The sequence below is a fragment of the Ranitomeya variabilis genome, chromosome 2, assembly GCF_051348905.1.
Source record: "Ranitomeya variabilis isolate aRanVar5 chromosome 2, aRanVar5.hap1, whole genome shotgun sequence".
Lineage (NCBI taxonomy): Eukaryota > Metazoa > Chordata > Amphibia > Anura > Dendrobatidae > Ranitomeya > Ranitomeya variabilis.
In genome coordinates this window covers 884,044,875-884,058,616 of record NC_135233.1, presented here as the reverse complement: position 1 = coordinate 884,058,616, position 13,742 = coordinate 884,044,875, and the positions used below count along the sequence as shown (strand labels likewise).

At 48.1% G+C, this 13,742-nt stretch overlaps 1 protein-coding gene across 16 annotated transcripts in view; it reads right to left on the bottom strand.

The window, feature by feature from the left end:
• DLG1 (discs large MAGUK scaffold protein 1) overlaps positions 1 to 11,951 on the bottom strand; it is a 389,579-nt gene extending 377,628 nt beyond the window's left edge. For all 16 annotated transcript variants that reach the window (XM_077290372.1, XM_077290374.1, XM_077290377.1 and 13 more), the window contains exon 1: positions 11,265 to 11,951. In XM_077290372.1, the coding sequence (XP_077146487.1) occupies positions 11,265 to 11,283 (19 nt within the window). In that variant the 5' untranslated portion in view covers positions 11,284 to 11,951. The remainder of the gene's footprint in view (positions 1 to 11,264) is intronic.
• Between the last annotated feature and the right edge of the window lie 1,791 nt (positions 11,952 to 13,742).

Sequence of the window (13,742 nt, the reverse complement as noted above, 5' to 3'; positions counted from 1 at the left end):
GTTTACATGATACTGTAAACCTGATGGAAAACTGCTACGAATCCGCAGCGTCTAATCCGCTGCGGATCCGCAGCCAAATCCGCACCGTGTGCACATAGCCTAATTCTAATGGTATGTGCACATGCTGCGGAAAACGCTGCGGATCCACAGCTGCGGGTCCGCAGCAGCGGGTCCGCAGCTGCGGGTCCGCAGCAGCGGGTCCGCAGCAGCGGGTCCGCAGCAGCGGGTCCGCAGCAGCGGGTCCGCAGCAGCGGGTCCGCAGCAGCGGGTCCGCAGCAGTTTCCCATGAGTTTACAGTTCAGTGTAAACCTATGGGAAAGAAAAAACGCTGTGCACATGCTGCGGAAAAAACTGCGCGGAAACGCAGCGGTTTACATTCCGCAGCATGTCACTTCTTTCTGCGGATTCCGCAGCGGTTTTACAGCTGCTCCCATAGAAAACCGCAGTTAAATCCGCAGAAAAACCGCGGTAAATCCGCAGCGGTTTTGCACTGCAGATTTATCAAATCCACTGCGGAAAAATCCGCAGAGGACCAGAATACGTGTGCACATAGCCTTACCCTAACCCTAGTTCTAACCCTAGTTCCAACCCTAACCCTAGTGGAAAAATAAAAGTAAATATATTTTCTTCATTTTATTATTATCCCTACCTATGGGGGTGATAAAGAGGGGGGTTAATTTACTATTTTTTTTATTTTGATCACTGTGATAAAACCTATCACAGTGATCAAAATGTACATGGAACGAATCTGCCGTCCAGCAGATTCGGCGGGCGCACTATGCATGCGCCCGCCATTTTGGAAGATGGCGGTGCCCATGGAACAGACGGACGGACACCGAGATGCTCGGTAAGTATGAGGGGGGGGGATCGGAGCACAGGGGGCTGATCGGAGCACGGGGGGAGCGGAGCACAGGACGGAGGACTGGGGAGATCAATCAGGGTTTCCAGCCATGGCTGATGGTATTGCAGCATCGGCCATGGCTGGATTGTAATATTTCACCACTTTTCATAGGTGAAATAAGCCGGATTACTCACCGGTAATGCTCTTTTAGTGAGTCCACGACAGCACCCTACTGGAGAGAGGGATCCGCCCTGCAGGAACAGGAAACCTATTGAGAAACAAAAGGGGGCGGTCCGCCTTTCCTCCTCAGTTTTGATTTCAGAGTACCCGGAGGACCGCCAGTATTAGGCAAATATCATTTATTTCATTGTTTAAACTTATTTGCTTATGATTAAAAGGATTTTACTCAAATAATATGTATTATATTAATCTAGGGAGGGATGTAAGAGGGTGCTGTCGTGTACTCACTAAAAGAGCATTACCGGTGAGTAATCCGGCTTTTTACTCTTCGCCACGACAGCACCCTACTGGACATCTTTCAGAGACCATCACCTAGGGAGGGGACCACCGTGCTGAGGACAGTCCTGCCAAAGTCTAGGTCAGAAGTTGACGATAGGTCTAGCCTATAGTGGTTATAGAATGTAGAAGGATTTGACCAAGTTGCCGCCTTACATATAGTTTCAATCGGGACGTCTCCCCTCTCTGCCCAGGAGGATGCCATCGCTCTGGTAGAGTGTGCCGTTATGCCTTCCGGAGGGTTTTCTTTCCTCGCGGAGTAAGCCAGTCTGATAGATTCTCTGATCCACCGGGATAAGGTGCTTTTTGTTACTCCATGACCTTTCTTGACACCCTGGAAGGAAACAAACAGAGCCCTACTCTGTCGCCAGCTGCTGGTCTTTTCAATGTATTTTAACACTACTCTTTTAACGTCTAGAGTGTGATATTTTTGTTCTTCAGGAGTGGATGGATTACTGAAGAAAGTGGGCAAGATTATTTCTTGTGACCTGTGGAATTTTTTCGCTACTTTGGGCAGGTAGGAAGGGTCTGGTTTAAGAATTAACTTATCCTGAAAGGTTAACAAAAAAGGTGGATCTATAGAGAGTGCTTGGATGTCACTGATTCTCCTAGCTGAAGTCAGTGCTACCAAGAGGGCCGTTTTTAGTGATAGACATTTAATTGGTATTGAGTCTATTGGCTCGAACGGAGAGTCTGTTAGGGCTTGTAAGACTAAATTTAAATCCCAGGGTGGAATCCTAGGTATGTTAACTGGATTCATTATTTCGCAGGCCGTAATAAATCTGGATACCCATCTATCCCCCGCAATGTTATGGCCATAGAGGGCTCCTAGTGCTGAAACATGAACCTTTAAGGTGTTTACAGTTAGACCTAGTTCTCTCCCTTTTTGAAGTAACTCCAGGATAGAATGTATCGGAATCTCTGATGTGTTGGTAGATGTATGGAATTGAAAAAATTTTCTCCACACTCTTGTATAGATTTTTGTGGTGGAGGGTTTTCTACTATGGAGAAGCGTATCACGTAAACCCCCCGTGAATCCTCTCGATCTTAGCATCTGCCTCTCAAGTTCCAGGCCGTCAGGTGGAGATTGTCCACCTGAGGGTGGAAAAACGGACCCTGGAAGAGAAGATTGGGCGTTGAGGGGAGGACCCAAGGATCTGAGACCGACATGGTCTGTAGCCATGAGAACCATGGTCTCTTGGGCCAGAATGGAGCTATCAGTACAACTCTCGCCCCTTCTTCTCTGATTTTGCGTATAACTTGAGGTAGCAATATGATCGGAGGAAACGCGTACGCCAGACTGAACTGCCAAGGGGCTTGGAGAGCGTCCAGAATGTCCGGATGATCCGCTGGAGATAGAGAAGCAAATCTCCGGACTTTTCTGTTTTGCCTTGTGGCAAAGAGATCTATCTGAGGACGGCCCCAAAGAGATATTATGTCCAGAAATATTTGCTGGTTTAGACACCACTCTCCTTGTCTCAGGGTGTGTCGGCTTAAAAAGTCCGCCTGCTGATTGCTTGCTCCTCTTATGTGCAGCGCAGTAAGGGATGTTAGGTGACTTTCTGCTAGATTTAAGATTTCTGTAGCAGAAGACATCAGAGTCTCTGATCGCGTACCTCCTTGCCGATTTAGATACGCCACTGTGGTGGTGTTGTCGGATAGGACTCTGACGTCTTTTCCCCGAAGCTGTGGGAGGAAATGATATAAGGCGTATTTTACAGCATTCAGTTCTTTAAAGTTAGAGGAGCTGCCGCTTTCCTCCATGCTCCATGACCCCTGGCAATAATCATTTCCCATATGAGCGCCCCATCCATGAGGACTGGCGTCAGTGGTTATGGTATGAGATGGCGTTATTACCCATGGAACCCCACTCATCAAATGGTTTGAGTCTAGCCACCACTCTAAGGAAGTTAAAACCTCCTGAGACAAGGTTATTTTTGCATTTAGGCGCCCAAATAACCGTCTATCCTCTTGTAGAACTTGATGTTGTAGTGTTCGAGTATGGTGTTGAGCCCATCTCACTGCTGGTATACAAGAGATAAGAGACCCTAATAGCAACATAGCTTGTCTTAGGGATATACGCGGATTATTTATTGCAGCTAGGACTTTGTGTCTGATCAGTAGAACCTTTACCTGCGGTAGAAGACACTTTTGAGATATGGAGTCTAACTGGAACCCCAAGAACGCCTGACGGGAAAGCGGAGTGAGTCTGGATTTGTCGGTATTGATTATCCAGCCCAGGTCCTGTAGAGAGGAAATTGCGTAAGCTAAACGATCAGTACATTGAGTAACTGAATTTCCTATTACCAGAAAGTCATCCAGATAGGGCACAATCAAAGTCTCCTTCTGGCGTAGGTATGCCATCACCTCTAGCATTATCTTGGTGAAGATCCTCGGCGCTGTTGAGAGGCCGAAGGGTAAGGCCGTATACTGGAAGTGACGAACCTCGTTGTTGTGGACCTAATGGATTCCATTTTAAATGTATAGTTTTCAATGAATGAATTGAGTTTTTTAAGGTTTATGATTGTCCTGAAAGAACCGTCGGGCTTAGAAATTAGGAATAGGGGAGAGTAGAATCCCTTACCCTCCTGTCCCACCGGCACTTGGACTAGGACCCGTTTTGATATTAGGGTTTGAATTTCAAGCTCTAAAGCCTGTTGCTGTATAGGCGAGCTGAGAGATGTTATAATATAAGACTCGTGGGGAACACGAGAGAATTTTAGTTTAATTCCATCTCGGATGATATTCAAAACCCACGAGCTAGATGTTATTTTCTTCCATTGAGTGGTAAAAAATTTAAGTCTGCCCCCAACTGGTATATCCTCAGTATTTGTTGTCTTTTGGGGGGTTGGGTCTTCTAAACATGGTACCTCTCTGCTTGTCGTCCTTAGGGGTCCATGTTGTAGACCTATCTGTTTGTCTCCTCTTGCCAAACGGCCTCCTCTTAAAGGCTCTCCTGTAAAAGGGAATAGAGGATTCAGGAAAAGCTTTCTTCCTGTCCTTTGCCTTTTTGAGTATCTCGTCTAAGGTTTTACCAAAGAGGTACTCACCCTCACATGGGCTTGCGCATATTTTGGATTTAGATTGCGCGTCCCCTTTCCAGCTCTTCATCCATAGAGCTCTTCTTGCGTTATTCACAAGGCCCGCAGATCTTGCTGCTAAACGGAGTGAGTCGGCGGAGGCGTCTGCCATAAAGGCCGCTGCTCCTCGTATTAAAGGGATGGCTGCTCGTAGTTTTTCTCTCGAGCTTTTGTTTTCAATTTGCTGGTCTAATTGATCAATCCAGATGATCATTGACTGGGCCGCGCAAGTGCTGGCTACTGCAGGTTTGAATATTCCTGTAGCCGCTTCCCAAGAACGTTTGAGGGATGATTCAGCTTTACGATCCAAAGGATCGACTAATAGTCCTGCATCCTCCACAGGTAGAGTGGATTGCTTAGAGGTAGAAGCTACAGCAGCATCGACCTTAGGGACTTTGGTCCATGTAAGAAGCTCCTCGTCACTGAACGGATATTTCCGTTTTGACGCTGAGGGTAGAAAGCTTCTCTGATCCTGCTTCTCCCACTCTCTTTTAATTAATGTTTTCACTGCTGGTATAACTGGAAAACATCTCCTCTTTCTGTCTGCCAAACCCGCGAACATTATGTCCTGCGCGGTTTGCGCACCCTTAGACTCCTCACACCCCATGGTATTTCGGATTTACTTTACCAAGTTGTCCACACTGTCTAAGGGGAAACATGAGCGTCCCTCAATCTCTGATGAGGATGATGATGCTGAACCTGATGACAGGGAGGCGTCTGACAGTACAGGTTGGTCACTGTCGGAGTCTGACACAAGTGTCGGTGTTTTAGACTTAGCACTACGCGGTTTGTCCTGGGTCATATTTTTTAGCTCCTCTCTAATAATGGCCCGTAGGTCAGTAATGGACACTGCTGCTCCCTGTGTTGTTTCCTTAAAGCAGTCTTTGCAAAGCTTTTTGGGGTATGAGTCAGGAAGGGGCTGGTTACACAAGGCACATTCCCTGTGCTTCGTTTTTTGTCGTTTTTTGCTCTAAGCGTATAAGTAGAGAGAGAAAGGGAAAAGAGAGAGAAATAGGGAGACAGCGTCAGCTTAATAGGCAGAGTTTACAACTCACCCAGTGAAGCAAATAATACCGGAAGTATTATCGCGTCACATCGCGGTCACATGGGCGACGCGACCAATCACAAGCCGTGACGTCACGGGAGGCAGGAAACGCGCGCATTTTTAAAATTACGTCACGGCTTGTGATTGGTTGCGTGCCGCCCATGTGACCGCGACGCGACCAATCACAAAGCCGGAACGTAATTTTAAAATACTGAATGCCTAGAAGGACCTGAAAATTACGTCACGGATTGCTGTGATTGGTCGCGTCGCCGCCACATGGGCGGCACGCGACCAATCACAAGCCGTGACGTCACGGAAGGAAGGAAAAGCGCGCATTTTAAGCAAAGAACGCTGCCGGTTCCCTCGGTGAGGTCCAGGCTGCGTCAAAGAGGTGAGTATAGCAATATTTTTTATTTTAATTCTTTATTTTACACATTAATGTTGTTTCAATACCGATACCCGATACCACAAAAGTATCGGATCTCGGTATCGGAATTCCGATACCCGCAAGTATCGGCCGATACCCGATACTTGCGGTATCGGAATGCTCAACACTAGTCTCCATATTTTGTAATCTGGGGTCGGGTGAGGGCTTATTTTTTGCGTGCCGAGCTGACGTTTTCAATGATACCACCTTTGTGCAGATACGTTCTTTTGATCGCCCGTTATTGCATTTTAATGTAATGTCGCGGCGACCAAAACAACGTAATTCTGGCGTTTCTAATTTGTTTTTCGCTACGCCGTTTAGGGATCAGGTTAATGCTTTTTTTTTTATTGATAGATCGGGCGATTCTGAACGCCGCAATACCAAATATGTGTAGGTTTGATTTTTTTTTTATTTTATTTTGGATGGGGCCAAAGGGGAGTGATTTAAACTTAATTTTTTTTTTTTTTTCCACTTTTGCCATGCTTTAATAGCCTCCATGGGAGGCTAGAAGCTGGCATAGCCTGATCGGCTCTGCTACATAGCAGCGATCATCAGATCGCCCCTATGTAGCTGAAATGCAGGCTTACTCTGAGCGCCGACCACAGGGGGGCGCTCACTGCAGGCCGGCATCGGTAACCATAGAGGTCTCAAGGACCTCTATGGTTACCATCCTGATGCATCGCCGACCCCCAATCATGTGACGGGGTCGGCGATGCGCTCATTTTCGGCCACGTGGCCGGAAGCGCTGGTTAAATGCCGCTGTCAGCATTTGACAGCGGCATTTAACAGGTTAATAGCGGCGGGTGAATCGCGATTTCACCCGCCGCTATTGCGCGCACGTCAGCTGTACAAAACAGCTGACATGTCGTGACTGACGTGGCCTCACCGCCGGAGCCCACATCAAAGCAGGGGACTCGACATGCATCGTACTAGTACGGGGCATGTTGGGAAGGGGTTAAAGACAGGTAAGCAGGATGCATGCGGAAGTAGGCGGAGCCTAAAGAATGAACTACGCAGCCATACGCTGTGTGAACCCAGCCTAAGAAAATTATGCGGGAGCCCACGCCATTTATTTATTTTTTTCAGAAAAATCATCTTTTATTAAATACATGTACAGTAAGCTGCATACACTACACTAATTGTATATGTCACTGACATCTATGTATTCTATCCTATCCATTGTATTATAACCTGTCACACTGTGATTTTACTGTATGCGGCAGATAAATTACCGGCATTTCAAAGAACTCAGATGAGTAAAAAAAAAAAAAAAAAAAATCAGACAGCACTCACATGGTCCGAATGCTGTGCGATTTTTTTCTTGCACACATAGGCTTGCATTGGCAAGTCTCTGCCGAGTCTCGGTGCCTATCGCAGCATGCTGCGATTTTACATGCACACCGAATATGCCTGAGAAAATAAACACTGATGTGAGCTGCCCCATAGATTAACACTGGGCCGAGTGCTACACGGTGTTTTCTCGCATAGTACTCAGCCGTGTTCTACGGTAGTGTGACTCCAGCCTGAGAGAAGCAAGTGACAATATAGGTGGCAAGTTACCACCCACTTGTGTTGTGAATACAGAGGAATCATGACAGATTGCGAATTGCACACGGTCACACTCACAACTCAGAAGCCTGTCATATGACTTAAAGAGGTCTTCTCAAGTTTGGAAGATTTCCCCATCACCAAGATACTCGATAACTTCCAGACGGCTTAATGTCTGACCGCTGGAGTTCCCACCAATCCCAAAAACGTGGATTTTCACAATAAGGGTGCAGTGATCAATCACGCACACTGCTGCCTCCTTCATTCTTAATGCTACCAGCACTTAGCAGGTCCTCGACAGTCATTACAATGAATGGAATATCAGTGCACATGAACCATCACCACTCCAATAATGGGGCTCTTCAGATTCCCGGTTCTAAGGATTGATGTGAACCGAGTAATCAGGAAGTGATTCCCTATCTAACAGATGGAGAATCTTCAAACTTGAGAATATCCTTTTGAGCCACAATCAACACTTCTTATAAATGGTCCAGATTTTCCACACTTAAAATTTGCAGCATTTTACAATACCAGAAAAGTGGATGAGTTTTAATTTAATTTCATCGAATGTAGAATCTGTGCAGAAATCGTCTTTTTTGTGTGCTTTTTAAATCCACTGCATGTCAGACTTTCCTTTTCAGCCTGGAAATACCCTTTAAAACGGAACCTGTCACCTCGTTTTTGACTATTAAACTGGCCCCAGTGTGGTGGTAATGAAGCAATGTGCATCACTCATGTTTTGTCAAAGAAAACCTCCAAGTATTAGGTTTAAAAAACACTTTATGTCATTAGAGGATTCCCTCATATACCTTTTCTTTCAGTCATAGAGGTGGTGACTATCTTTTCAGTCACGGATCTTTCAGCGTACGTTTGAGATTATGCATGCCCACAGCATTGCATTTGATTGCCGTGAGTGGTCTGGCAACTACGCATCAAATCCCGAGCGTGCGCACTACCCAGCCACTCCCCGGACATGCCCACTGACGCTGGGTGTACAGCCCCAGCTTCATGACAGATGCACGCCCTGGAGCCCAGAGTGGCGGGGGGACAGAGTGACGCTCATAGCGGGCACACTCACACGTCATGTACACACTGACTCAGAGCAGCTTTGGCGCATGCGCGCATCTGACATGTATAACAATCACCTAATGATATGAATAGGTTTTTGTTTTTTTGTTGTTTTTTTTTTATTTTATAAACCTAACCCTTCGAGATGGTCATTGACAAAAACATGTTAAGCCTAATAAGAACTTAGCTTTTTTTAATGCAAGTTTTCAGCTGCGTTTTACAGTACCAAAGTCTGAGATTTCAGAAATCTCATGCACACAGATTTTTTTTTTTGCATCAGGATTTTGTGCTTTGCATGGTTTTTTGCCCAATGGAGCATGCCACTTCTTTCAGCATTTTTCACCCATTGAAATGAATGGGTGGTGCAAAAACGCACGTATCAGGTTTTGCTATGTTTTTTGAGCCAAAACCTGATTCTTTAGAATAGGACTTTACTTTCCAACACTTAACTTTATCAGCATGCACAAGAGACAAATCTAGCATGCCAAAACTACAGCAGAAAACAAAACACAAAAACATGCTTGTTTAACTGCAGTTTCTTTCCTACCAAGAGATCAGGTTTTGCTGCAGAATAAAAAACACCTTGTGTGAACTTGTCCTTAGTGATGTACATTACATTACTAACAGCACACTGTGATCAATAATCAAAAATTAGGCGAGGCGACAGGTTCCCTTGAACTGGTATCTAGATCATGTCATGCATCTGTTAAAACTTCATCAACTTTACTGAGATTACGTCTTGTAAACCAAAGGGCAGAAAAAGGACAGCAATGTTAGGTGCTATATTTATATATTAAACAATATATACTTCATCACTGATAGTGCTTAGATCTTTATTACTTAGGTTTGGCCTCCGATGCTCAGCAGGAGCTTTAGAGATCTAAGGACTGTGATGCTGGATAAGACTGACACCATGAATGATCAGACATTTCACAACAATCTGATTCAACTTTGCAAGAAATAGAAGAAAAACATGGCACAAAGTCTCATTGACAAATACTATAGGTTCTGCCTGGAATCACTGTTTACTACAGATAGAAAAGGGGGGGGGGGGACAACTTTCCACCAATCAAAACATTAGACCATGAAGTGGTTCTTTCTAACAAGGGAAGCAGCTCCTTCTCTGCTTCACAAGGTGTCCCATTCACCATGCATGGCTGGGAGACAGAACACAGCAGTGAGGGCTGGGAAGTTCACACATCTACGTGGCCAGTGTGTGATCATAGCATAGCGCAGGCCCATCAGGGGCCCCCACAAGCACAGGACAGGCATGGCACAGCAGGGGCCCCACAAGCACAACACAGGCATGGCACAGCAGGGGCCCCCACAAGCACAGCACAGGCATGGCACAGCACAGGCATGGCACAGCAGGGGCCCCCACAAGCACAGCACAGGCATGGCACAGCAGGGGCCCCCACAAGCACAGCACAGACATGGCACAGCAGGGGCCCCCACAAGCACAGCACAGGCATGGCACAGCAGGGGCCCCCACAAGCACAGCACAGCACAGGCATGGCACAGCACAGGCATGGCACAGCACAGGCATGGCACAGCACAGGCGGCCCCACAAATGGCACAGCATGGCATAGCAGGGGCCCCCACAAGCACAGCAGGGGGCCCCCCACAAGCACAGCACAGGCATGGCACAGCAGGGGCCCCCCCACAAGCACAGCACAGCCATGGCACAGCAGGGGGCCCCCCACAAGCACAGCACAGCCATGGCACAGCAGGGGGCCCCCCACAAGCACAGCACAGCCATGGCACAGCAGGGGCCCCCCCACAAGCACAGCACAGCCATGGCACAGCAGGGGCCCCCCCACAAGCACAGCACAGGCATGGCACAGCAGGGGCCCCCCCACGAGCACAGCACAGGCATGGCACAGCAGGGGCCCCCCCACGAGCACAGCACAGGCATGGCACAGCAGGGGCCTCCCACGAGCACAGGCATGGCACAGCAGGGGCCCCCCACGAGCACAGCACAGGCATGGCACAGCAGGGGGCCCCCCACAAGCACAGCACAGGCATGGCACAGCAGGGGGCCCCCCACAAGCACAGCACAGCCGTGGCACAGCAGGGGGCCCCCACAAGCACAGCACAGGCATGGCACAGCAGGGGCCGCCACAAGCACAGCACAGGCATGGCACAGCACAGGAATGGCACAGAAGGGGGCCCCACAAGCACAGCATAGCCATGGCACAGCAGGGGCCCCCCACAAGCACAGCACAGCCATGGCACAGCAGGGGCCCCCCACAAGCACAGCCATGGCACAGCAGGGGCCCCCCACAAGCACAGCCATGGCACAGCAGGGGCCCCCCACAAGCACAGCCATGGCACAGCAGGGGCCCCCCACAAGCACAGCCATGGCACAGCAGGGGCCCCCCACAAGCACAGCCATGGCACAGCAGGGGCCCCCCACAAGCACAGCACAGCCATGGCACAGCAGGGGCCCCCACAAGCACAGCACAGCCATGGCACAGCAGGAGCTCCCACAAGCACAGCATAGACATGGCAAAGCAGGGGTCCCCACAAGCACAGCACAACAGGGATCCATAAAGGAAGCGACTATTATGAAGGACCCTTGGGGATGGATCATAATCAGGGATCGCCCACTAAGTTTGTTCCCCCTCCCCTTTAAGACAAGCACAGAAAGTTACACTGCTGACATTACAGAGGACAGCTCGGTGCCCACTGCACACAGCTCCCCAGTTATAGGAAAAGCACTTTAGTGAAGACACACACCTTGCTTCCTGACAGGCATGGTGCCACCCCCTGACACACAACAGGCTGCCAGGAGGGTGACCTCGCCAGCCCCTGTGCCCGTCAGCTGCCGACTCCACGAAATAATGCCCGGCTTCCACAGTGCCCCACCTCCCGGAGCAGAATGACACCGAGAGCTTTCTTTCACCCCCCACAGGGAGGCAGTGGAAAAGTCCTGTGCTATGCGGGATGCCTCTCCCGAGACTGTTCCAAGCACTCCAGAAGGGAGGTTCCCCGCTCCAGTGTAACGTGAGGAGACTCCGGCTGTGCCCCTCACTCCAGTGGGGGTGGAGAAATCTGAAAGTTGTTGGGGAAGGGGTGGCGAAAACAAGTTGCCGTCTCCTCTGCGGGTGGCGAGAAATGTACAGTGCAGCCCCGGAACAGAACACAAAAGTTATTCCTCGCAAAAGACTGTTCTCTTTCTCGTATGAATTTCCTTTCCCTCCACTTCTTCTTCTCCTGGTCTTTCTGTGTCAGCGCCCCCGCCCCTCCTTCTCCTCTCCCTCCTCCTCCTCTCGCTCTCCCACCGTTCCGAAACCCAAACTTTACTCCAAAATGGCGCCCCGGAGCTGAGTATAGAGCACCACGTGACCTCCCCTTCAGCCCTAGCCCCGTCTCCACCAATCAGGAGTGAGCTCCGCCGGGCGGCAGCGCCTGCTTTACCTTGGCGAGCGAGGAAAGCTGAGGAGAGTGGAGTCTTAAAGGGGACAACTTGTGCGGGCGTCTGTCATGTCACAGAGCTCATGTCACGGAGCCCCACTGACCTGTGACAGGAAGCCTCCTGCCATAACAGCTGCGACTGCCCAGATTAACCCTTCAGGGGAAACAACTTTTATTTCTTTGTTTTTCATCGAAACAGTTTATCGTGCAATATATTTTTCATTTTTCCATTCAGAAAGCTGAAAAGTAGTTTTTAAGAGGCACCGTTTGGGGTACATGTAATGTAGGCATGTGCGAATGACTGCGCTGCACCCTCGTTCCACGGCCAGGCTAGTAATCCGTGACCGCTAGACGGGAGCCCTCAGAACATCATATGGTAAATTCAATGTTGGCATAAAAAAATACAAAAGTATACAGCAGCCCTCTATAAGAGCTATGATATGCGCAAACATTGACACTCTGACATTTATAATATTAATCCCAGAGCTTTTTTCGGTTTTGCGTTTTCGTTTTTCGCTCCCCTCCTTCCCAGAGCCATAACTTTTTTATTTTTCCGTCACTATGGCCATGTGAGGGCTTAGTTTTTGTGGGACGAGTTGTACTTTTGAACAACATCATTGGTTTTACCATGTCATGTACTAGAAAATGGGAAAAAAAATTCCAAGTGTGGTGAAAATGCAAAAAAAGTGCAAGCCCACGCTTGGTTTTTTTTTGGCTTTTTTGCTAGGTTCACTAAATGTTAAAACTGACCATTATGATTCTCCAGGTCATTACGTGTTCATAGACACCAAACATGTCCAGGTTATTTTTATGTAAGTGGTAAAAAAAAACTCCAAAACTTTGCTAAAAAACAAAAAAAATGTGCAATATTCTAAGACCCGTAGCGTCTCCATTTTTCATGATCTGGGGTTGGGTGAGGGCTTATTTTTTGTGTGCTGAGCTGATGTTTTTGATTATACCATTTTGGTGTAGATATGTTCTTTTGATCTCCCGTTATTGCATTTTAATGCAATGTCGCGGCAACCAAAAAAACAATTCTGTCATTTTGATTTTTTTTTTTTGCTACGCTGTTTAGCGATCAGGTTAATTTTTTTTTTTATTGATAGATCGGGCGATTCTGAACTTGGCGATACCAAATACGTGTAGGTTTGTTTTATTTTATTTTGAATGGGGCGAAAGGGGGGTAATTTAAACTTTTTTTTTTCATATTTTTAAAAACTTTTTTTTTTTTACTTTTGCCATGCTTCAATAGCCTCCATGGGGGGCTAGAAGCTGGCATTGCCTGATCGGCTCTGCAACATAGGAGCGATGCTCAGATCACCCCTATGTAGCTAAATAACAGCATTGCTATGAGCGCTGACCACAGGGTGGCACTCACAGCAATCTGGCATCAACAACCATACAGGTCTGCAGGAGACCTCTGGTTGTTATGCCAATGCACCGATGACCCCCGATCATGTGACGGGTGTCACCGGTCCGCGTATTTCCTTCCAGATTGCCGGAAGCGCTTGTTAAATGACGCTGTCAGAGTTTGACAGCGGCATTTAACTAGTTAATAGGTACGGGCGGAACACGATTCCGCACGCACCTATTGTGGGCACATGTCAGCTGTGCAAAACAGCTGACATGTCCCGGCTTTGATGTTGGCTCACCGCCGGAGCCCGCATCAAAGCAGGGGTACTGACACATTCCTTTTGTCAAGCCACTCATGACCAATAGACAACGCCAGAAGCGTCTTACCTGGGCCAAGGAGAAAAAGAAATGGCCTGCTGCTCTGTGGTCCAAGGTGTTGATTTCAGA